The 17,314-nt window shown below is 38.0% G+C and overlaps 1 protein-coding gene across 1 annotated transcript; it reads left to right on the forward strand.

Annotated features, from left to right (window-relative positions):
* Positions 1 to 407: 407 nt before the first annotated feature.
* Positions 408 to 3,059, forward strand: CCR1 (CRINKLY4 related 1). Its single transcript, XM_085725956.1, has one exon. It carries the CDS (start codon positions 570 to 572, stop codon positions 2,874 to 2,876), a length of 2,307 nt encoding a protein of 768 aa, XP_085582082.1. The 5' UTR covers positions 408 to 569; the 3' UTR covers positions 2,877 to 3,059.
* The last annotated feature ends 14,255 nt before the right edge of the window (positions 3,060 to 17,314 follow it).

The following is a 17,314-nucleotide window of genomic DNA, read 5'->3' on the forward strand; positions in this document are numbered from 1 at the left end:
TTTATTTTTTTTGTTGTTAGTCAACACTTGTGATTTTAGATTGAATTTTTATGAAAAGTCAAAACTAATATTTCCTATATTTCCTTTGTTGTTAGTCCCAACTTTTATTTCCTATTTTCAATTTTTAGGAACAAATTAATTCTACTACAATGAGTCAAAGGCTAATTTATTATGATTCAGAAAAGTCAAAACTAATTTAAGTAATTTTTTCATTTTAAAATTCTAAATTGAACAATAAGAAAATTATGATTTATAGTAGCAGTAAAATTGAAGATTGATAACAGTAAACCAGTTATATTCGTTAGTACGAAGTAATTAAACTTTGTTAGGTACTTTTAAGGCAGTTAAATTTAACGGTCAAATTGGGAAATTTAAGGTAAAAAAGGTGGCAAAACGAAACCCACGTTGTTTCATCGTCATCATCAAACACTCACAAACACAAACACACTATTCTCACTTCTTCTTCTTCTTCTTCTTCATCACAAAACCCACAAACACAACCTCTTCTCTTCCTTAAACATCCATGACACTACAACCACATCTCTCTCCTCAAAAACCCAAAACCAAACATGCAAATTCCATTTAAACCACTCTTATTCATTCTTTTCTTCTTTTTCTTTCATGGTACAAATTCTTTTGGAACCATGGGACCAATCTCTGCTTCATTCGGAGAATACGAGTTATTCTGTTCCATCGATGCAAGTGGAAAACAAGACGTTATTTGTTGGGGAAAAAACACTACTTCACCACAAACTCCTTCTTCTTCCTCGTATGTTAGTAACATACCTGCCATGTCAGCACTTTCTGGCGGTGAAGGTTTTCTATGCGGCATTTTAGCCAACACTTCCCAAGTTTTTTGTTGGGCTGCAACTTCTAAGCAAAACGCAGATCCCGTTTTGGTTCCACCGGCTTACAGGACCACCGCTTACTCTCACGTTGCAGCAGGGCAGAATCATGTCTGTGCTGTTAGAGGATCTTATTATTCGGATCGCGATTCAGGAACGGTGGATTGCTGGGAAATTGCGAAAAGAAGTAAGAATGGTACTTTAATGGCGGTGATCAATGAGTCTTTTGATGATCAATCTGTTACTAATCTTGAAATGAAGCGGATTGTTTCCGGTGAAGGGTTTACTTGTGGTGAGGTTAGAGATGGAGGGTTGGTTTGTTGGGGGCCTAATTCGGAGAATTTGAAAGTTTCAAATGTTTCTGATAGTTTTGCTGTTTTGGCAGCAGGGAGGACCGCGGTATGCGGTGTTTTGAATGTTTCCGGTGATTTGAGATGTTGGGGTGATATAGAACCTCCGTTGAAAACGGAGGTTCATTTTGTTTCTCTTTCTGGCGGGGCGCGTCATTTTTGCGGTGTTCGAGAGGATAGCCATGAGGTTGAATGTTGGGGTAATTTGAATTCATCTTTGGTTCCTAAAGGTAATGGCTTTATGGCAATTGCTTCTTCTGATTATACTACTTGTGGTATAAGGGAAGATGATCTTCTTTTAGATTGTTGGTTGGTCAACGCTTCAAAGCCTGATTTTGACCCACCTTTAGAGCTTTCAAGTCCTGGTCTTTGTAGGTCAAGTTCTTGTGAAGCTAATGAATTTGATTTCAATGTTAGTGTTCTTAATCAACCAGATTTGACAAGTTTATGTGTTAGACAAGATTTGAGGATTTGTTCACCTTGTGGGTACAATTGTTCACAAGGTTTCTTTTTGTCTAGTCCTTGTACTCAAAATTCTGATAGAGTTTGCACACCTTGTTCTCTTTGTCAGAACAGTTCTTGTTTGAGTGTTTGTAAACTTCATTCTTCAAATGGGTTTTGGCATTGGCATCATATTCGTAGATGGGTTCTCATAGTTGGATCTTCTGTTTTGTGTTTGTTGTTGATTTTGACTTGTGGGTGCATTCTTCGATGTTCGATGGGTTCAAGGAAAAAACATGGCACAAAGAAACAATCCAAGTCTTGTATTGGTAAACATGAACAAGAGAATGATGATGAGGTCAATGGTAATGGTAATGGCCTTCTTCACTCGGCTTCTTCGGCTGCATCTTGTCCTGGTTTGCCTCAGGTTTTCAGGCTTTCGGAGTTGAAAGACGCTACTAATGGTTTCAAGGAGTTTAATGAGCTTGGGAGAGGAAGTTATGGGTTTGTTTACAAAGCTGCTTTGGCTGATGGGAGGACTGTTGCTGTCAAGAGAGCGAACGCTGCGACTATAATTCACACCAACAATCGCGACTTTGAAATGGAGTTGGAAATTTTGTGCAAAATTCGGCATGTTAATATCGTTAACTTGTTGGGTTATTGTGCTGAGATGGGTGAGAGGTTACTTGTTTATGAGTATATGTCTCATGGAACACTTTCTGATCACATTCACGGCGGTCTTTCTCCTCTCAATTGGAGCTTAAGGCTTAAGATAGCTATGCAAACTGCAAAGGGTATTGAGTACCTTCACAAAGAACTATTGCCTCCAATTGTTCATAAGGATCTCAAGAGTTCCAACATTCTTTTGGATTCAGAGTGGGGGGCTAGAGTTTCAGACTTTGGACTTCTTACTTCGAGTGATAAAGATCTTATCAGCGATTTGGAAAGCGATGTTTACAGCTTTGGGATTGTGTTGTTGGAGATTCTAAGTGGAAGGAAGGCTTATGATAGAGATTTTGATCCACCTAATGTTGTTGAGTGGGCAGTGCCTTTGATCAAACAAGGTAAGGCAGCAGCCGTAATTGATCGCAATGTCGCTCTTCCAAGAAATGTCGAGCCTTTGCTCAAGCTTGGCGATATAGCAGAGCTTGCCGTGAGAGAGAATCCGAGTGAGCGTCCTTCTATGTCGGATATAGCATCTTGGTTGGAGCAAATTGTGAAGGATGGATTGATCCTATAACACTGATCAATTCATTGCTTGTTTTGATCCTGTGAGTAACGCTCTTCTTCGGTTGTAAATTGTTTTTTTGAGTCTGTTGTAGATTGCTTAATTATCATTTGAATTTCTTTGGTTTCATTTTTCATAAACTTCACAAAGTGAAGAACATTGCATTGTTGCACAATACAAAATTGTTTATTTGTACATTGTTGATCTAAAATTCTTTCTTCTGATATAAGCCTGAGATCATCTTAAGGATACAGATACAGTTATTTTCATGTGTATCAGTGGCAAAAATAAAATTCACAACATGAATTTCTTTGGTGATTCAATAAATCTTTAACCTTGTTCTTGCATAAAACCACTATTCTAATCATGTGTTAGTTGATAACTGTTGTTTCCTAGAACTTTTAGAAGTAACCTTTATATCATTTACCTTGTCATATTTACTGTGTTTGATGTTAAACACAGTACAAATGTTAAACAGTTATTACACACAGCATTTTTCTTATCTTAGCCGTCTAGTTTCGAGGGGAAGGGATTCTGGTAATCTGGAGTTTGGTGTTCTTATCTTAGCCCTCTAGTTTCAAGGGGAAGGGATTTTGGTAATCTAGAGTTTGGTACCTGGCTATGGTCCAATGATTCGCTTCCTTAACGATAAAAATAATATGTCATGCTTCCATAATATTCTAGTTTTTACTTGATTTAATTTTCAACTATTATTAACACAAAATTGTCAATTAAACTTACAATACTCATGCTATGATGAGAATCTACAAAAAAAAAAAAAAAAGTCAACTCTTCTTTGGATCCACAAAGGTGAGTATTTTAGTAGCATGTTGCTCTTTATAGCAGTGTTGTGCTATTGAGAGGTAACAGTCTCAAACTTTTGTCACCATAATAACGACCAAATCATCAGTTTTAAGTTATTGCTATTGGTTATCTCCATGAACTAGAATCTTTGTTTCATCTTGAAGTAAAAATTCAAAGACTTTTCTTTCTAATAGGATCTTGCACATTATTATGATGAATATTGTCCACATATAATTAATGAGACTTTCAACATGTGAATGCATGTGGTCTTTTCTGTTGAAATAATAACTTATTCAGTTCATCTTTTTATATGTGATAATCTTATTAAAATCGATTTTAGCAAGTGTATTAAATCGTGAAGGTATTATAATGTTCCTAAAGATGGCTGAATTTTCAATATGAGTTACCTTTCTACAAATTACTATCAAGATAAAGACAAACTCATATTGCAGTAATAACTCTAGTAAAATCAATTGCACAATAGACATTTTTTTTTTTTGAATAAAGCACAATAGACATTTATTAAACACGATAAACTTTAAATTGTAACCAACGTTAATTGTTTCAACGATATCCTTCATGTGTGTTGCACAAATTCTACTAGTTAAATAAACAAACAAGAAAAAAAAAAGACAAAAGCAGATTAAAATAAAAAATAAATAAAACATAGTAACATACTTCAAGTTTAAATATCAATCCCACCGAAATGGTGGAATAACCCATAGTGAAGGTGGCATCCTTGTGAACCAATGTTGGTTACGGCAATGTTCACTAAAGCTTCCATCTTTCACATTAAAGATTTTTATATGAAATGGTCCATTAGGGTAAGAAATTGGATCCTCTTCGTAAAAATCATCAGTGTAATAAATTGAATCCTTTTGTAGATAATTAGCAAAATACGAAGCCGACATAGATACAGAATCACTATCACTCAAAAATAAAACATTGTCTCCCAAACTATCAAGTCTTAACATATGTATAAGCTTACCTTTTAAGATCCAATTCCAACTTATACACTTCAAATCTTTTGGGAATAGGCCAGGCCGGCCTACAGGGGCCTACGACCTAGCCTACGATAGGTCAGGCCAGGCCAGGCCAGGTTTTTTTCTTAAATAGATAAGGCCTAGGCTTTTTTTTAAGCCTATATAGCTTAAAAGGTCAGGCCACAAGCCTCTCAAAAAGCCTCTTATGCCTATTAGGCCGGCCTATTTAAGTAATATGAATTATATTATTTATTATTATATTATATTTTGTACTTTGAATTAAAATATAAATTTGTAAACTTTTTCAATAATTTAAGCTTTATTAGTATACATTAATTTTTTGCACATATAAATGTTTTATTATAAACTAGAATAGAAATATGATACAATATATAGTTAAATTTTCTAAAACCTCGTGTTGATTATCAAAAAAGAGTTTAATCTAATTGAACTATTAGTTCGCTAGTCCATTTAAACTTATATTACATTGCTTATTTAAAGATATTCATAAGATATAGGCTTTTAAACATGCTAGTAGGCCGTATCAGACTTTCAGAAGGCCAGACTCAGGCCTAAAAGTAGGCATATGACAGGCCGCAGACCAGACTTAGGCTTTAAAAAAATATGGCAGGTCAAGCTTAGGCCTTGTAAAGCCTAGCTCGGCCTAACCTATTATCATCCCTATCTGCAACCTTCTCCTTGCATAAAACCAATAGTCTAATGTGTTTTTTTTCCTTGATTTGATAATCATGTATTAATTGATAATTTTTTTTTAATTTTACGTTATGTCTTACTTTTAGAAGTACTACTGATATGATTTACCTTGTCATATTTACCGGTAAATTTCGAAACTCTATTTTCACAAGTTTATCGCTTGCAAACTTGTTTCTTTTCAATCTAGGTTTAGCGCTTGCTAGCCTATGCTTCCGACTGCGTCAGTTGGTATTTCCCAACGTGATCATCCATGAGTGATCAACCGGTGACGAGGGCAGAGTTTGCCGACATACTCGCGACTCTTACCACATCCATCTATGCTTTGACTGCAACATTGGCCATGTTAACAACTCAGGTGAATAACCACACCAACAACAACAACAAAAACAAAAGAAAAAAAAAATCAAAACATGGGATGTGGACCAATTAGGGTTCCACGTGGTGGAAACAATTGAATTATTGAAGATTCGAGTTCATCCAAGGTGGATGTCATAAATAGTAAAATTACCTCGTTAAAAGAATCTGCAACCATTAAAGTGGATCAATTAGTTCTACCTCCGCTGTCATCAAAGACACCTCCTAGACCGCAGGCGGTGTTTCATCACCACCGGCAACGCAGCCTCCAATTCCAACATTTTTAACATCGACGGTGAAAACCCATGTTGCAGTGTATACATCCGAGTCTCCATCTCCTTCTGACTCCGTTCGTTTGAAAAGTTTTAGTCTGCAAAATTCACGGTGGTTCGTCGAAGATCCATGGAGGCAGAAAGAAACAACACTATACCGACGATCTACTCCACGCGCTAATTTTGAATCCCACACGTTTCTAACGCGAGTTCCACACCATCAACCCATCCAATTGGTACACACCACATGTCCGTTTTTCACTATTTCAGTCAACTTCACCATCAGCCCACTCCACTAATTCTAACTGCCACGCTATACATAAGGTGTTGCTAGTTCCAAAAGTAACCCCAAACTTGAACTTTTAACATGATGAAAACACATACACAATGCAACTCCACATCAATTTAGGTTAACATACCTAAGGTTTTTAGGCTTGTAATATGGCTTGTCACCGAAACTAGGGTCTAACCTATAAGCTCAACTTGGCTTCAAAACAGGATAATACAATATAACAAAATGTTGGCTTCATAAGGCTCAAGCTACAAGCAATTTGCCTTAGTGTGTAAAAAACATAATCAATTAATAGAAAATAAAAATCGCAAGCCCTAGAAATAATATTTGCATGGAACACTCATATTTGTGAAAATTGAAAAACAAAATTTAGGCTTAACCTTACAAGTTGAGGTTTCAGGAAGTCATGGCTACCTAAGCATTCCATATGTCGTACACTTCCTCGTTGAAAATCCATGCAAGCATCCACCTTTTTTGAACTTTTTACATACCATTAGTGAAAAATTTGTTACTAGAATGGTAAAACTCACGAAAAAGCAAGTTTATTAATCATAAACAAGATCAGATGCAGTACAAAAGATATGGCATAATTCAATTCTACACATTTACACATTATGAGTCTGACTCAACACAAGGGAAATGACAGAAATTAAGAAATCAAACTACATAACAAAATAACATATAATTTTGGGCTAGACAAAGTTCCTAAATCACTGGTAATCTGTTGGTCTAGGTGGATCACTCGTAAGATTATGAAAGAACTTTTTTGTCTGCTCCGTCTCTTCATCCCGACCTTTGTAAAATTCATCCCTTAATTATTGCTCTCTGTCAGCCGCTCTTTGTAACACCCTATTTCTATTAAGCGGTAAAACGCACGAATACATCAGAAATATTCTAGAAATAGATGCTACGTCTCCAATAAACCACAAATCATACATGCATAAAGATCATGTTACACAACATAGCAGCGGAACAACATATAATTCATAAACATCTCTGGATCTCCAAACTAAATACAAATGTATCCTCCAAATCTCAAATAACAGAATACCTCAACAACTCCAAAACACAAAGTCAAATAAGCAACATGCAAAGACTATCCTAGATCAGAGCCCTAATCTAGACAATTGCATGGAAAAGAGGAACTCCATTCCTCGGCATCAACAAGCAACAACTAAGCATCCTGCACTCCATCTACCCGTCCATACAGAAAGGTAGGTGGTAAACCACTGAGGGTTAGCATTACAGCATCATAATCCACGAAAAACATTTATTATGAACATTGGAAATGAAAGGATATATTCAAGAATAACAATTCATACATATTATTCATAAGTAATCTCAACATATACATACTATCATTCCAAGTTCATCTCCACAAGTGTATCATACACATATATCCAACTCACCTTGTCAATTAACAATTAACAATCAATAATCCAATCCACAATTACAGTTAGCAGAACAATCATCACACACATTGCAAATGCAATTCAATCCACCAACAGTTTATGCAATGATTCTAGACTCATCTAGATGCATGTGGTACCAAATCACCTCAAGGTCGTCACCTTCGATGCAACAAAAACATCGTACTCACCTCAATTGGATATAAAATCCGCCACCATCAGTCTTGGATATAAAATCCACCACCATCAGTCATGAATGCATGAACATACGACTCAACTACAAATGCATATGTTCACACAAACAATAATCACCTCACCATCACCAATACATGTATATATGCAATCATCAATAATTCACCACCAATATATCATATATACAATCACCAACAACATTCAAAAATCACACAACATAAAGTTGTCACATAATTACACCACCAATCATCTTCACATACCATATAACAATTTTCCATAAAGGATTCACAATCAATTGGTTCTCAAAAGTCATCTTTAGCCAAGTTCGTCTCTCCAAGACATAACTTAAAATTAATTGAACAATTAACTCAAAACCAAGTAAACAAGCTCAATAGCCTATGCCTTGTATTCTCACAGTCCACATGTGTGTGCAGTAGAGGTTACGTAAGCATTTCATCGGCCAAATACGATGAATTCATAAAAATCACAAAGTTCGTCTCCATCACAGCTTAAATAAAACGTTTCAAGAGTAATTTCCCCATAACTTGCAAATCAAAAATCGTATTCAAGTCAAACCAACGCCCTTAGAAAGATAAAAATATTATCTACAATTTTCATGTTTGCACCAAAAACCATTTCAAAACAAAAACGAGTGTAAGGACACGAAAACGCAAAAACAGGGAACACTGTCCTGTGACAACTCGCCACAGCGAGTAGGGCTACTCGCCACTGCGAGTTAGCAGTTACTCGCTGTTGCGAGTGAGCTTGCTCGCAGCTGCGAGTTATGACAGTTCAGTCTCGGGAAAAAGAGCCATTTTCACTCCAAAACCCCAATTTTGACTTCCCAATGCCCAAATTTGATCCCAAAGTTTGTCTAAACATTTCAAAACATGAAAAGACACTCAATTCCATATAAAATTTGCCCCAAAACATTCTCTTAACAAAAATCATCATTTGACCCATTTTTCATCAAATATTCAAAAACAACACAAAGTCATATCAAACTCTCCAATTATGATTACCCAATGTTTTAATCATCAACAACAACATCTATGAACAACAACAGCAGCTAAACATCATGAATTCACCAACAATTCATCACAACAACATCTCATATCACCATTTTTGAACAAAATGCAAAGTATACATATAACCACCACTTAAGCATGTAATTTCATCACTAACAACTCAATTAACATTCAAATTACATACTCAAACATTGCATCAAAACATGAACATGAATTTAAAAGCAATTAGGTTCAATTCAACAATTTCACAAAAATGGGTAAAGAGAAAAAGATGTGAATTATGGTTGAAATCTAATCCTCTTACCTCTAACACCAAGATTCTCTAACCCAAGCTTCAATTTTGCTCCTAGATGTTGAATCCCCTCTTTGCCTTCTAACCCTTGTTGTTGTCTCTAGTCTCTATCTCTTCTCTTCTCAAATGAAATGAAATGAATAATGTTTGTAAAACCTAGTTTTACCAACAACTAGAGTTTATATACATGCTCTACTCAATTGGGCTTATCTCTTAAACCTTAATGGGCCTAACCCATTTCTATTCTAACACCCAAAATGTCACTACTCACTTAATGGTAATTTATAACACTAACGGTCACTTAATGGTAATTAAAATAATTACTACCCCCTCTCTAGTAACTTGGTAAAATAATACTCTTACTAAGCACTAAAATAATCCTCATCCAAAATTACAAAATTACCCCTGCTCTCAAAATGACCAAAATGCCCCCTAAGTCCAAAATGACTAAAATACCCTTCTACACCGAATTCTACAATTCCCAACCAAAAATACACACAGAGGCAAATAATCACATAAGAGCACATATATCACACATAAATAAATAATAAAATAAAAACTAGCGAAAATCGGGCTGTTACAACTCTCCCCCACTAAAAAGAATTTTCGCCCTCGAAAATTACCTGAAGGAAACAACTCTGGATACGCAACCCTCATCCTACTCTCCGATTCCCAAGTGGCACTCTCACCGGTCAGTCCAACCCAAATCATTTTAACCAAAACGACTTCCTTGCCACGCAAACGCTTCACTTCACGATCCTCAATCCTAACTGGCCAAGTCTCAACGGTTAAATTATCCCTTACTTCCAAATCATCCACTTGAATCACATGAGACGCATCATACACATACTTCCTTAACTGAGACACATGAAACACATCATGAAGATTCGACAAAGATGGCGGTAACGCAATCCTATACGCTACAACCCCTACCTTCTCAACAATCTCAAAAGGTCCAACAAAACGAGGAGTCAACTTCCGACACTTCAAAGCACGTCCAACACCAGTTACAGGATTCACTCTCAAAAACACATGATCGCCAACCTGAAACTCAAGGTCTTTCCTCCTCTTATCATGATAACTCTTCTGCCTACTCTGAGACGCTCTCATCTTCTCCTGAATCATCTTAACCTTCTTGGTCGTCTCTTGCATAACTCCCGGTCCTAACAAAGCACTTTCTCCTGACTCATACCAACACAAAGGAGTTCTACACCTCCGACCATACAAAGCCTTAAACGGTGCCATTCCGATACTAGAATGAAAACTGTTGTTGTAGGTAAACTCAATCAACGGTAAACATTCAATCCAACTGACACCTTGCTCCAACACACAAGCTCTCAACAAATCTTCCAAACTCTGAATAGTCCTCTCCGTCTGTCCATCAGTCTGGGGATGATACGCAGAACTCAACCTCAACTTAGTCCCCAAAGCAGCTTGCAAACTCTCCCAAAACTTAGAAGTAAACCTCGGATCCCGATCCGACACAATACTAAAAGGAACACCATGCAATCTAACAATCTGCTCAATGTAGATTTCAGCCAACTTCGCCACAGACATACCGGTCTTAAAAGGAACAAAATGTGCTGACTTCGTCAACCGATCAACGATCACCCAAATAGAATCAAAACCCTTAGCAGTCTTCGGCAACGCTCCAACAAAGTCCATTGATATACTATCCCACTTCCATTTTGGCACAAACAACGATTGCATCAAACTGACGGCTTCTGATGTTCAATCTTAGACTTCTGACACACCAAACAAGCATACACAAACTCTGCAACATCCTTCTTCATTCCAGGCCACCAAAACAACCTCTTCAAATCCTGATACATCTTAGTCGCTCCTGGATGAATACTCAAACTACTCCCGTGACCCTCTTCCAAAATCTGCCTCTTAAGTTCAAGAACTCTTGGTACACAAACATGATCACGAAACATCAAAACACCGTGCTCATCCAATCTGAAATCTCCACCCTTACCTTGGTTAACCAATACTACTCGATCAACAAGTTCCAAATCTTCCTTCTGACCATTCTTGATCTCCTCCAAAATATTACTTGTCAGCTTCAACATTCCCAACCTCACACCATCCGGTGTCAACTCACTAACCAAACTCAAATCCCGAAACTGCTCAATCAACTCCAACTCTTTCACCATCAAAGCAGACATATGCAATGACTTCCTACTTAAAGCATCAGCAACAACATTGGCCTTTCCAAGATGATAGCTCAACTGGAAATCAAAATCCTTAAGTCCAACCATCTCCTCTGCCTCATATTCAACTCCTTCTGGTCAAACAAGTATTTCAAACTCTTATGATCACTGAACACCTCAAACTTAGAACCATACAGATAATGCCTCCAAATCTTCAGCACATACACAACGGCCGCTAATTCCAAATCATGAGTCGGATAGTTCTTCTCATGCACTTTCAACTGCCTTAAAGCATAAGCCACAACCTGACGATTCTGCATAAGCACACCACCAAGACCCATCTTAGAAGCATCACAATACACAACAAACGATTCCTTCAGATTCGGCAAAATCAACACTGGAGCTGACGTCAACCTCTTCTTCAACTCTTGGAAACTTTTCTCAAACTTAGCATCCCAAACATAAGCTTGCCCTTTCCGAGTCAACTGCGTCAATGGCAACGCCAACTTAGAGAATCCCTCAATGAACCTCCGATAATAACCTGCCAATCCAAGAAAGCTTCTAACTTTAAAAACAGACTTAGGTGATTCCCACTTCAACACTGCATCAACCTTCGACGGATCCACGACAATGCCACCTTTAGAAGTCACATGACCAAGGAAACTCACTTCCCGCAACCAAAACTCACACTTCGACAACTTAGCAAACAACCTCTTCTCTTTCAAAACTCCCAACACAATCCTCAAATGCTCGGCATGCTCTTCTTCAAACTTAGAATACACCAAAATATCATCTATGAACACCACCACAAAACGATCCAGAAAAGGATGAAATATTCTATTCATGTATTCCATGAAGACACCTGGCGCATTAGATACTCCAAATGGCATCACAGAATACTCATAGTGTCCATACTTCGTTCTGAACGCAGTTTTGGATCTTCCGCCTTTACTCTAATATGATGATATCCTGACCTCAAATCAATCTTGCTAAACACTTCTGCACCAACCAACTGATCCATCAAATCATCAATCCTCGGAAGCGGATACCGATTCTTGATTGTCACCTTGTTCAACTGCCGATAATCCACACACAACCTCATACTTCCATCTTTCTTCTTAATCAATAACACAGGAGCTCCCCATGGCGAAACACTTGGCCTGATAAACTGTTTCTCAAGCAACTCTTCCAACTGCTTCTTCAACTCACCCAACTCTAATGCAGACATCCGATACGGCGCAATCGAAATAGGACTCGTTCCAGGCACCAAATCAATTGCAAACTCAACTTCCCTCTCCGGCGGTAATTCAGTAATGTCGTTCGGAAAAACTTCTGGAAACTCTTGCACTACCGGCAAATCACCAACTCCTTTCTCACCACTCTCCTTCAAGGAAGCAAACATCATGAACACACTAGCTTCACCGTCCAAAGACTTCTTCACTTGCTCCGCGGTCAAGAACCTCCCACCTTCCTCAACTACCGGCTTAGAAAAAGTTACACTCTTGGTCAAACAATTAATGTTAACACCAAAAGTCAACATCCAATCCATACCAAAAATCACGTTCATATGCTTCAACGGAAGACACACAAGATCCAAGTCAAAATCAACATTGCCAAAACTAACAGGACACTTAGCACACACTAAAGAAGTAGTCACTGAACCACTAGCTGGGGTATCGATAACCATCCCACGAGACAACGGAGTCACAACCAAACCCAAACGCTCAACACAACTAACCGCGATAAAAGAATGAGTAGCACCAGTATCAATAATTGCAATCAAATGAGTACTACTGATAAAACACATACCTCGGATGAGATTATCCGGATGCTCCACCTCTTCCGCATTCAATGCAAACACCTTGCCTGCAGCCTTCCTCAGTTTGGTACACCTAGTACTGATATGCCCCTTCTCATCACAATTGTAGCAAGTGATCTCCTTCTTGCACTCAACAGCCTTGTGACCTGCTTCTCCACACTTGTAGCACTTCTCACTACCCCTGCAATCATTAGCAAAATGGCCCAATGTGCCACACTTGTAGCACCTCACCTCAGCAACATTCACCTTAGAGCCTCCACCAGATTCCTTCTTCTTGCCTTTGTCTTTATTGTACGGCTTCCCAAATCCATAACTTCTTCCTTTCTTCTCATTCTGAGCCTTGTAGTGATTAACCTTAGCTCTTCCAGCATCATCAAACATGCGACACTTATGCACCAAAGTATCAAAGTCTTGGATCTCCTGAACACACATATACTGGTAGATGTCGGGCCTCAAGCCGCTCTCGAACTTCACACACTTGGAAACCATAGCATCCTCCGCATTGATGTACGGACAAAACCTCGAAAGCTCCTCAAACTTCGCCGCATATTCAGCTACCGAACGGTTCTCTTGCTTTAAGTTCAAGAATTCCACTTCCTTCTTGGTGCTCAAATCCTCAGGAAAGTACTTCCTCAAAAACTCAGTCTTGAATAGGGATGGCAATACGGGTCAGCCCGCCCCGTTTAGGTCCAGCCCACTATTAGCCCGCCAAAAACGGGTTGGGGCGGAGCGGGCCAACTTGAGGGGGTGGGCTCAAACTCACACCCCGCCCCGCCTGAAGGCGGACTAGCGGACTGGCGGGCTGGCCCATCTATTTTTTTAAATATTTTTTTGTCGATTGTTATTAACAAATACATTGCTATTATAAAAACAATAAATTCAATATAAAGACTCTAACATTAAACATATCTCAAAATAAATCCACCATACATTCAACATAAAACAAATTACAAAATAAATTCAACAACATGAAATAAGTATCAATATAATGCAGTGGTGAATCAGTTTTTTTTAGAGGTAGTGGACTAGTGGTGAATCAATTATCACTTATCACTATCAGAGAGAGTGGGACAATTTGAGGTTGGGTTGGTATCATTTGGCCCAATTATTTATGGGGTGTGTAAATTAAAAATTCGGTCCCAAGTAGTAAAAAAAGAATGTTTAATAAGCCCGCGGGCCAGCCCGCCCCACCCCGCTATGACCCGCTTTTTCAGCGGGCTTAACAGGGGCGGGCCAACTAGAGAGATGGGCTCAAAATCTCACCCCAGCCCGCCTAAAATTGCGGGTTAAACGGGCTAGCCCGACGGGCCAGACCCGTTTTGCCACCCCTAGTCTTGAACCTAGCCCAAGTCACAGCTCCACCAGCCTCAAGTCTTCCCTTAGCATTGGTCCACCAATACTCAGCCTCCTCAGCAAGCATGTGAGTAGCCAACCTGACCTTCTGGTCCTCACTAGTCACCATAGCACGAAAGATCTTCTCCATGTCTTGCACCCACTTCTGAGCTCCATCCGGGTCATACCTACCCTTGAACGTCGACGGACTATTTCACAAGAAACGATCCAACCTCCGCTCTTTCGCCTCACCAGGATCACGATGACCAGCTGCCGCCTGCTCATTAACCTGAGCCAACACCTAAGTTATCGAAGTCAAAGCCTGAGCAATCGCTCCATCATCTTTACCATCGGCCATCTCACTTCTACACAAAACCAACTAACAGATAAGAACAACAGCACAACAACACAAGAACAAGTACCGAAGGTAACTCATTACCATTCGCATACTAACAGGGTAAATCAACAAACACTAATCTACTAGTCTAGACAAGACTGACCACGGCTCTGATACCAACTTGTAACACCCTATTTCTATTAAGCAGTAAAACGCGCGAATACATCAGAAATATTCTAGAAATAGATGCTACGTCTCCAATAAACCACAAATCATACATGCATAAAGATCATGTTACACAACATAGCAGCGGAATAACATATAATTCATAAACATCTCTGGATCTCCAAACTAAATACAAATGTATCCTCCAAATCTCAAATAACAGAATACCTCAACAACTCCAAAATACAAAGTCAAATAAACAACATGCAAAGACTATCCTAGATCAGAGCCCTAATCTAGACACTTGCATGAAAAAGAGGAACTCCACTCCTCGGCATCAACAAGCAACAACTAAGCATCCTGCACTCCATCTACCCGTCCATACAGAAAGGTAGGTGGTAAACCACTGAGGGTTAGCATTACATCATCATAATCCACGAAAAACATTTATTATGAACATTGGAAATGAAAGGATATATTCAAGAATAACAATTCATTGATGAGTCATAGATTAGTATATTTTAATGCTTTATTTAGTTTAGTTTTAAATAAGATTTGATTTGATTTTATTGCATTTTATTTTCTTTTAGAATATTTTACTTTAAATTGCTTTTTATTTTATTTTAGGAACGAATATATGGTGGAAGGTGTCTTGGAGCAAAAAAAAGAGGACTAGAGCAAATACAGTGCGAAAATACGAAGATATGGAACAAAAATATGTTCCCACCAAGTCAGAAGCTTGGCACGGCCAGTGCCAACATGTGGCACGGCCGTGCCACCTCCAGAAGTCTCTTTTGCTGCTTTTTCTTCGGGCCTAAGTTACCCTGTTGCAGCTTTACTGTTTTACCCTTTTAGTTGCTTAGTTTCTAAGTCGATTGTAAAGCTATAAATAGAGTAGCTCTCCACCATAAACATTCACCTTTTACTTTGTTTATTTCAAGTATTATTTCAATAAAAAGTATTTATTTCCTTTTTACTTTCTTTGCAATTTATTTTACTGTTTATCTCTCTTCTTCCCCCATGTCTACGATGAACATGAGTGAGTAGACTTCTTCGTCTTGGGATTGTTGGGGAGTCTAATGACCCAATCCTAAACAAAACAAGCCTAAACCCTAATTTCTATGTAACCCTAATTTCTAATCTAGATTCACCGTCTTAACGTGGATTAACAATTATCAAACTGTGGAAGCGAAAGCGGAGGGTTTGATAATCGTTAATCCATCATCCCAAACATCAATTCATAAAGCGAGAGCGGAGTCTTGATGTTGGAACAAGTGAATCTAGACAATAATTGCAAAACAGTGAAATAGTCTTTGTAATTATTGAGACAAAGAGTAGTTTCAATCCTCTATGCATCTTATAGTAATCATGTCAGCGAAATAGGCTTGGTTGCTAGAAGTAAACTCTCACCGGACTTTCATCGAAAAGGTGAGGGGCTAAGGGAAACCGGTCTTTAGAAATTAGTGTGTAAACCATGAAATTAGATGTTTAGGTCTTGTCTAGTGAAGGATTTGTCATTATGATGAACCAATGATCCCAAGGCCCTTTATCATTATTATTATTTACTTTCAGCAATTAAACCCCCTTCTTATAAACTTTTCTCTCTTCTAATCATTCTCTAAAAGTTAATTGAATTCACAACTCCCTAGCGGAACGATACTCTTCTTACTACTATTACTTCGATAGGCCGTGCACTTGCGGTTTGGCTCTATCAAGTTTTTGGCGCCGTTGCCGGGGAGTTGTTGTAATTTGATTAACTTTTTAATAGTGATTAGAGAAAAAAATATTTTTCCTTATTTTATTTCTTTTTATATTTCTTAAAAAAAAAATCTTTTGTTTTATATTTATATTTCTTTCCAAAAAAAAAAAAATCTTTTCCTCTATTTTATCTTGTTTTATTTATTTCTTTTTCTATTTCTTCTTTTGCCTTTAACTTCTTGGGAAGATAATAATGATATGACTAAGGAATGCACTCTCATAGAGTATGCAATCCCATCTTCAAATGAGTCATACGATGCTATTGTGTACCCAACGGTTGACGACAATTTTGAAATAGAACCTGCACTTATCGAGTTAGTGCAGCAAAATCAATTTTTTGGATCACCCACTGAGGATCCGAATTTTCATATTTCAACTTTTTTAAGACTCAGTGGAACCGTGAATGCAAACCAAGAGGTCGTAAGGCTGCAAATGGGGGGTAGAGCTAGTACTTGGTTTAATTCATTGGAAAATGGTTCTATCACTTCATGGCATCAAATGAAGCAAACTTTTCTCGCTCGATTCTTCCCCTATTCTAAAACAATT

Source organism: Medicago sativa, chromosome 1 (assembly GCF_051527215.1).
Source record: "Medicago sativa cultivar Bolivia chromosome 1, Bolivia_mono, whole genome shotgun sequence".
Taxonomy (NCBI): domain Eukaryota; kingdom Viridiplantae; phylum Streptophyta; class Magnoliopsida; order Fabales; family Fabaceae; genus Medicago; species Medicago sativa.

What these genes read in the sequence shown, in the direction of transcription:
- CCR1 (XM_085725956.1), top strand. Translation starts at nt 570, where the DNA reads ATGCAAATTCCATTTAAACCACTCTTATTCATTCTTTTCTTCTTTTTC.